This window comes from Typopeltis vanoorti, chromosome 12 (assembly GCF_054136105.1).
Source record: "Typopeltis vanoorti isolate ZY-2024b chromosome 12, IOZ_Tvanoo_1.0, whole genome shotgun sequence".
Taxonomy (NCBI): domain Eukaryota; kingdom Metazoa; phylum Arthropoda; class Arachnida; order Uropygi; family Thelyphonidae; genus Typopeltis; species Typopeltis vanoorti.
Window position 1 is genome coordinate 42,973,466 of NC_143560.1, and position 9,314 is coordinate 42,982,779.

The 9,314-nt window shown below is 34.8% G+C and overlaps 1 protein-coding gene across 1 annotated transcript in view; it reads left to right on the forward strand.

The window, feature by feature from the left end:
- The window catches only part of Rpn7 (regulatory particle non-ATPase 7), a 97,456-nt gene extending 89,813 nt beyond the window's left edge, over positions 1 to 7,643 (forward strand). The window contains exon 8 of the mRNA XM_090401137.1: positions 7,377 to 7,643. Coding sequence (XP_090257263.1) covers positions 7,377 to 7,445 — 69 coding nt within the window. The 3' untranslated portion in view covers positions 7,446 to 7,643. The remainder of the gene's footprint in view (positions 1 to 7,376) is intronic.
- The last annotated feature ends 1,671 nt before the right edge of the window (positions 7,644 to 9,314 follow it).

The window sequence follows — 9,314 nt, forward strand, 5'->3', positions numbered from 1 at the left end:
AGATATGCAGTTTTCCTTCTTTTTATGGTATCTAAAAGTTCACATGATTTCCCCATTTGTTCCAGTACTTCCTGATTGGACGTTTTTGCTGTCCATGGGATATTTAACATTCGTCTGTATAACCACATCTCAAAGGCTTCAATTTTTTTTATTGATGTTGTCTTCAAGGTCCAAGTTTCTGCACTGTACAGCAGTATAGACCATACATAGCATTTAACCATGCGTACTGTAAGCTCTAAGTTTAAGTTGCAGTTACACAGTGTTGATTTCATCAGGAGAAAATTTTTTCTTGCCATTTTAATTCTAACTTTTATTTCCATTACTGGATTGCATTCTTCATTTAACCAGCATCCGAGATATTTAAACTTTGTAACTCTTTCTATTCGTTTCCCATTTAAAGAAAGTGATGAATTAAGAATTGGTTTCTTGCTTATGATCATGAATTTAGATTTGGTGATATTTATTTTTAATCCCATTTTTTCACTCTCTTCATTCACTAGTTCCAGAAGATTTGGAAGGTCCTGAATATTATCAGCCAGGAAAGCTGTGTTATCAGCATATCGGATGTTACTGATGATTTCACCATTTACATTAATCCTTTCCTCTCTTCCTTTTAAGATTTTTTGAAATATGGCTTCTGAGTATATGTTAAAAAGAAGAGGTGACAGCATACATCCTTGCCTTACTCCTTGTTTGATGTTAAAGGGGTCTGTAATAATGTCATCAACCTGAACAGATGCCTTTTGGTTCCAATATAAGTTTTGAATGATCCTGATGTCTTTACCATCTAATCCAATCCTCTTTAATAGTGCAATCATTTTAGTATGTTGGACTTTATCAAATGCTTTCTCGAAGTCAATGAAGCAAATAAATACTTCCTTGTTTTGATCAATACATTTTTAGAATAAGATTTGAGAGCAGAAAAGAGCCTCTCTTGTTCCCAAACTGTTTCTAAAGCCGAACTGGGTATCACTGACGGTGTCTTCACATTTTCTCTATATTCTTTTTTGAATTATTTTCAGGAACATTTTGAGAACATGACTCATTAGGCTGATCATTCTGTAGTCATTACAAGTTTTCGCATTTGCTTTTTTAGGTAGCATGATGAAGGTCGACTGTAACCGGTCTTGTGGGAATATGCCTGTATCGGAGACCTTATTAAATAGCTTTACTAATATAGCAATGTAATAACTTTACTATTTCTGCTGGTATTCTATCAGGGCCTAAGGCTTTACCATTTTTAGCTGAGTTCAGCATACATTCTACCTCTGATCTTGGAATGCATGGACCATCCATCTGTTCATAAGTATTTTCTGGGTTCTGTCTGTTATCAGATAAGAGTTCTACATATTTCACCCATTCTTGTATTTTGTCATCTTTTTTGGATATTATTTCTCCCTTTTTTGTTTCGAAGGACACATAGTTGTTTTTTCTTAAATATGCCTGAGGTCTCTTTCAGCTTTTTGTATAGATTAAAACTGTCATGCTTTTCTTGTAGAATTTCAATTTCTCTACATTTTTCATTCATCCAGATTTCTTTTGCTTCTTTGATCTTGCCTTTAATAATTTTTTGAACCTCTTTATATTTTGTTGGACTGTGATTTTTATATGATCTGCATTGATCCATGAGAGAAAGAATTTTGTCAGTTATCCAATCTTTCTTTTTTACTGCTTTATCAGGACACAAGGTATTGATACATTTCTCTATGAAGACAGATTTTAATTTGTCCCATCAACCCTCATGACGTCATCATTCTTGATAAGCACTATCTCTTGATTCAGATCTTGACTCAATTTGTGTCTTATCTCTGGTTTTTTTTTAACTTTCCTAAATTAAATCTCTTTTTGTTGATGTTTCTGAAGTATAGCTTTTAATCTAATTTTTAGCACTGTCACCAGTAGATTATGATCAGAAGCAATATCCGCACTAGGATAGGTTTTTGTGCTCTTTATGGAACTTCGAAATCGTTGATTAATTAGAAGTAATCAATTTGGTTTCTGACTATATTTGTATTATTATCTTGTGGTGATCGCCAAGTATATAGTCTTCGGGATGGTAGCTTAAACCATGTGTTTGTGACTATTAGCTCCTCTTCTTGGCAGAATTGAATAAGAGAGTCTCCTCTCTCATTTCTTGTTCCCAGTCCATGTTCGCCAACTATATCTCCACTTCTACCTTTCCCAACTTTAGCATTGAAATCACCCATGACGATGTTAATATCATGTTTTTTTTTTTTTTTTTTTTTGTTGTTTTTCATTAATTCTTTTAATTGGTCATAAAATTCTTCGATCTCGGTATCACTCTTGACAGCATTAGGAGCATAGACCTGTATAAGATCGATATCTAGTGGTTGACCTTTTAGTTTTAATAACATCATCCTATCTGAGTAGGGGATGAAGCTCAACAGTGACTTATTAGCATCTTTGTTTAATATTATTCCAACTCCATTTTGATGGTTGCTTTCACTACTTCCAGAGTGGTACATTGTCATGTCATTAACTTGAGTTTTGCCTGATCCTGACCACCTAACTTCACTCATTCCTAAAATCTCAATTTCAAGTCTTTTCATTTCCTGAATAGCATTTCTTAGCTTACCTGCTTCGTACAGGGTTCTGACATTCCAAGTTCCTAGTTCACTAGTTAAAAATAGTGAACGCACCATTTTGAGCCCAGAGATTCTTCGCACCCCTGTCCCATTTAAGGGATGCCGGGAACTCGGGGGCCATGTATGTAGATTTGCTTGCCATGGTGGTTAGTCTGGAGAAAATAGAGCAGCAGTTTCTCCATTTGCTTTCTGCTCTGCAGTATTAAAGACGTACACATCTGCAATTTTCTAATCACAAGCTTTACTGTCATCATGAGACTTCAACCTTGTGTCAGTACTGACAAAACTGCTTCCCTTTGTCAGAGGATTGAATCCTTTAATTTTCCTTGTAACCCTAGGTAGGGGCCCTAACCAGGTACTGACAGCTGGAGCTAGCTGAGCCCAGGTTGTTTATAGAGGTCTGCTCCTCTGAAGATTCTTCTGCACATTTCACCGTTGGGATATGAATCCTCCTCCGCTGATTTGTCCGTTGTTCTTCACAGAGGTCCATTAGCATCCTTGTAGGGAGTGTACCCTACAGAAGATCCCAGGGAGCACATCGGGGATGTGGGCTTGCCTCACTCCCCTACTGATATTCAGCAATTACAAAATCTTTTGCTATGTGACCTTTGAACTTTAAATTCTTATCCACCAATACACCAAGATCCCTTGCCTCGACAGTTTCTTGTAGCATAACCCCGCTAATATAATATGCCGCTGGAACTCTAATCACGCCAAAGTGCATAACTTTACACTTACTAACATTAAACTGACAGCCATTTTCGTTTGCGTAGATTTCCAGTCTATTCAAATCATTTTACTGATATTCAACAATTACAAAATGATTTGAATAGACTGGAAATCTGAGCAAATGAAAATGGCTGTCAGTTTAATGTTAGTAAGCGTAAAGTTATGCACTTTGGCGTGATGAGAGTTCCAGCGGCATATTATATTAGCAGGGTTATGCTACAAGAAACTGAAGAGGCAAGGGATCTTGGTGGATAAGAATTTAAAGTTCAAAAGTCACATAGCAAAAGTTGCAAATACAACTCAGAGGATAATTGCTATGTTGAAGCGAATCTTGACATGTAAGGTTAAGGAAGTAATTTTGCCTCTTTATAAGGCTTTGATAAGACCACACTTGGATTACTGTGCGCAGATTTGGTCTCCCAGGTTTCAAGGGGATAAAGAAGCTGTGGAAAGGGTGCAAAGAAGAGTTACAAAGATTATATTCGGATTATGAGATTTAGATTATGACGACAGATTGCGAGTATGTGGTTTGCAGACTCTGGTTAACAGGAGAATGAGGAGTGATATGATAGAGGTCTATGAACTTTTGAATGGGTGTTATAGCATTTCAACTGATGAAATTTTTCATTATATGGAAGGTGGGGGGGGGGAGAACATGGGGCATCCATGGAAGTTAAATTTATTTGCAGTCAAGATAGGGGTAAGAGCTAGGTTTTTCTCCCAGAGAGCAGTGAGTGAGTGAGTGGAATAATTTGCCCTTAGGGGGGGTGAGTGCATCTAGTGTGAATGAATTCAAGGATAGGTATGATAGCTGGGTTGGGTTTACAGCCTCCCTCGATGAGTCCTTGACTCCCTGGAGGTCTCAGATATTAATAATAATAATAATATTTCTTTTTGTTATTGTACTGGTGTTTATGTTGCTCTTGTTTCACCAGCTTTGAACAAATCTAGTAAAACATGTTTTGATTATGTCATATGGAATTGTTTTAATTGGGTGTTTTTTTATAACGATTAATTAATTTTGCCTTTAGTGGGATGTGATTTTCTCCGTTTGATAATATTGCATAATTTTATCAGGCAAAATCATTAGTTACAGATTTAGTTTTCTTAATTTGATTTCAAATGTATGATTGTCAATCAGGTATATTCCATTTAAAATGATTTACAAATTGCAGTTTAGGTGAACAAAAAAGGGGGGAGGTGATTTATTCAAAAAAAGAAAATAGAAGAAAAAATATTATGAACCATTAAAAGTAACAGTGCGTAAAATAAATATCAAAATATTTATCACAAACATATTTAAAACAGATTAGCCTTCTAGAGTAGTAGAATAACACAGTTATTCAATGAAACACATACCTTTGTTTTCAGCAATTTCTCCAGTTTGTGATCATCTCACCCTTTTTCTTCACTCATACCTTTCAAGGGCTGGTCAGTTGCACTGTCAGGATCAAGAATCTTCCCCTTTCAAGAGTGCAGCAATAAAGCAGTTCAACATTTCTGCAATATACTCTATCAAATTATGAATGGAGTTTGATTACAGTAGTATCCAAGGGTCCACGCGGTTAGCCTAGTGGCTGTGCGCTTCACAACCATATGCCTGGGGAAGGAGTATCCTCGGTTCGATTCCTGTCTGTGACGTGAGGAGCTGAAGGATCTTCCTCAGCCATAGCCAAGTTAGCCGGTCTTGGGCGTGGACAGCAGGGTTTTTTCCCCAGTTTATCCTGGGATTTTTCATCCTGCAAACAGGCAAACCGAACCTGTGAACATACAGGATACAGACATAGGCCATATAGACGAAGAGAGAAGAGGAGATGGGCATCTTCTGTCTGAATTCACCGCCCATTAGACATTCATGGCTCAGCCATGAGTGACCCAACGGTCCATTAAGGACTATGGGAGAGATAGTATCTAAGGGGTACTCTCAAATTCAAGGCCATGTATGGACAAGAGACTGGGTCTGTGAAGTTCTTCATGTTCCAAAAATGCTTCCAAACCAGTGTTGGTCTTCATTGGTACTCTCTGTTTCACCTGTGAAGAGTTCCAAACTGATAAAATATTGTCCATGTAGTAGAACTGTAGGGAAGGGAAGGAAAGGATAGTGAGCAAAGGTACTTAACATATATAACATGTTGTGTGTAGCAGAAAGTAGATGAGATTAGAGAACCTATCACTGCTTTCTTAATCTGTTTGTGCAATTTTAACTCTCAGGTCAGATATCTTAATGCTGTCTGAATCTGTTGAATCATTTGTGAGAAGGGGACTACATGCAAACTAATTCAAATGTCAGGAGGAAGAAAGAGAACATTAGACACTTTGTTCTTTAAAATCTCCAAAGTTGGATTATTTTACAAGTAGGGATGCCTGTGGAATCAATCTAAGTGGAATATTTGATTTGTGCATTAAATTTTAAGAGGCCATATTGCATCTGAATCTTATCTTTCAATTCTATGCTCTTCATGATTGGCCCTAATCAAGAAGTTATTTTGAGACTGTATTGGATCTCTTAAGATGTAACAGCACTTAAAGATCTGGTGAGAATAAATTGAATATAAGTTGAAAAAAATTAATATCTTATAATCATTTTTGACCTGAGCTATTCATCCTTTGCCACCAATGTTTATAATAAGATTGTCATTCTTTTTGAGAGAGAGAGAGGGACAAATTTTCATTTCATTCTTGTAAATTAGATGATGATGGGCTTGACTTAATATGTGAGATTTTTCAAAGTAAATTTTACTATCCTATATTATATAGTTAGTATAATATACTTTCTTTAAAGTACTTTATACTTTCTATAAAGCAATAACAGAAGCTTATATAAGACATAAGCTTCTGTTATTGCTTTATAGAAAGTGCATTGCATTTTTAAAAGAAATATTTTGCATCAGTCATAATCTTTAGCCAGTATAGCAATTTCATGTTAATGTTTTTAGCATCTAGGAATAGAACTGAGATCTAATCTTAGTTCATCCTTTTTGCTTATTAAGAAGTTAAATTTTTGTATAAACAGTTTTTTGTAATATTGAAAACTTCATACAGCTACATAGAGGGTCTAAAAATAATTTAAAAATTAGGAGTTAAGACCACTGATTTCAGCAGAAAGAGTAGTAGTATATTGGTTTATTTATGCTTGTTTTAGTGGATGTATCAAATTGTAATGACTAACTATGCAAATGCAAAAGATTTGCTGTTTAGTTTTAGTGGATTGAATTCATTTTATCAATATCCAGTGACGTTAATAGCAATTATCCAAATTATGTAGAATCTTATCTAAAAACTTAATTTGCTTCAGTATAATTGCCAGTAGCTGCTTCTAGTAAAATAGAAAAGGAAATGGTCATCATGGTAATCCTGCTTTTCCATGGCTTAGCTATTACTCTATTTATTCTATATGATTAGTTTGTAACATCACTGTCTCACCAAAAATAAAAAATAAATAAATAATATAGAACAAAAAGCATTATTATTTTTACATTGTTACTGTTACTTAATATTCACAATAAAAATATGGATGGGTTACTTTATAAGCTAAAAACAATATTTATTGCTGTATATTCAATCTCTCACAGCATGGTTTTGTTTGTTTGGGATGAAAAAAATATATATATAATTCATAATTTTCTCCTTCTAAGTTTTATTCTGAAATGAATTTTTATTATTTCATCTGTTTCCAATTATACAAATAAAACTGTGTACTGTACTTCTGGAAAGTGCAGTACATAGTTTTCTGTACTTCTGTAAGCCTTTAACTGAATAAGACATTCTTCATTTGGGAAGATTATTCTTAAGCATGAACTAAAAACTAATCCATTTTTCATTACTTGATGCATGTTGAATTTTCATATATTCATACATAGAAGGGATTGAAATTTCACAAGTTGAATTCATATGTTTGATAATGAAAATATGAGAACTATTTTTACCAGGGAAAGTTAAAGGATTTTCATGTATCCAAATTATATTGGTGTAATGACTAGACTTAAATGAACTTATTGAATTGTTTTTATATTGTAAGAATTTTTAAAATTTTTATTTTAGGCTTGTATTAAGCAAGGAGATGTTCTGTTAAACAGGATACAGAAGTTGAGCCGGGTGATCAATATCTGATCATTTTTTATGCATCTGTGAAGAATTTTATCATACTTCCTGATACATGTTTGTAGTAAAAGTGTTATTTAAATAATTGTATCTTATGATATATTCTTCAGCCTGAAGAAAAGAAGGAAAATACATTTTTTTATATAATTAACATTTGAATTTGATAAATAAGAAATTATGTACAGTAAAATAAAGAAAAAAAATTGAGACACGGGTTTATTATATTATTTCTCTCTCACTGAATTGAAGGAATTTGCTTCTGGAAAACTATGCAGTGTTAGAAGAGAACCAATTTAAGTGGAGAAATGTGGACTGATATGTATCACGTATTCTATGCCTTCTTAAATGCAGTGATCAAAACAGAGCCAAGTTAACAGTTTGTCTTTTTTCTCCATTATATTTTTAAGTAAAAAAGAAAACACTATTTGTGCAACAGCACAAATAGTGTTTTCTTTTTTACTTAAAATTAAGTAAAGTGAAGAAACATGTGGGGTATCCATAATTATAGAATGACATCTATGTCAAAGTAAATAACTTTTTTATTATGTAAATATTTCGTCTTATGTATCATGTATCATAAGACATCGTCAGTACAATTATTGAACAAGAATAGGAATTGAACTCAAGAAACAGTAGCATGCATGTTTAAATTGAAATCCCTCTATGTATATAGTCATGGATTAAAACTACTGGACTGAAATTAAATTAAGTCCTTTGTTCACATTCCATCAAGTAAAGGTAAGTTACCTAGTCTCATACACAGGTGGAAAGATTTCTCCTCCTGAAAACTCGGGTTTTTCACTACGAACTGTTTGAATGGGGGTGGGGGGGGGCTTAAGGATCAAAGCTGTATAACTGAGAGGAGACCTCCACATAGCCTTTAAAGGAATGCAGAGAACCGACCAGGGCTTCTGACCTAATGTTCAATCCTCACCTTCTCATGGTGCACCCTGTTGGGTATCTACCTGGATACTGAACAAACGAGGATGGGCTGGCAATTTGGGATTTAGCTGACCAAATTGTATTCTTATTGGCTTAAACCAATATACAAAATGATGATACAACATGACAAAATTTCATGCCGGCTGTGGCATCGCCCAGTTAACTGAAGCCCCCGTTCTTTTCGCCAGGGCGAACAGCGAAAAGTCAGCTACTGAAATAAATCCTAAAACACACCCCAACTCAGTATCGGCAGAATTGAAGATCGGTACTATCAACATAAGAAGCCTGAATGGCAAAGAAATGGAGCTAGCTGAGGAATTAGATAAGTACCAGATCGACATAATAGGGGTGACTGAAACAAAAAAGACAAAAACTGGTGAGATCTTTCTGAGCAATAAATACCAAATGTTATATTCAGGCAATGACAATCAAGGAAAAGAAGGAGTAGCCATAGTATTCAACACAAACTATGAGGCTAATCTACTTGAATTGCAGTCAGTCTCAAGTAGAGTAATGTGGGAAAATATGAGAATGGGGAACTGGACAATGAGACTTATTTGTGCCTATGGTCCCACAGAAGGTTCTACTAAAGTAGAAGTGGAAGAATTTTTTGATGCTTTAGAAAGAGCAACTGACAAAATGAAAGAGGAAAAGTTGGTCCTTGATGGGGATCTAAATAGCAGAGTAGGAAATGATTGTCAGACATACAAAAATATTTTGGGAAAATTTGGTGAAAAGAGCAAAGCTAATGATAATGGCAGATATCTGTTGGATTTCTGCTCAGGACATGGACTGGTTATTACTAACAAAATGTTCCAACATAAAAATGTGTACAAATTCACATGGAGAGAAGAGACAAGGAATAAGAAAAGTCTCATTGAGTACATTATTGTCGATAGTGATGTTTTCTCCCTGGTGCAGGACACCAGAGTGTAC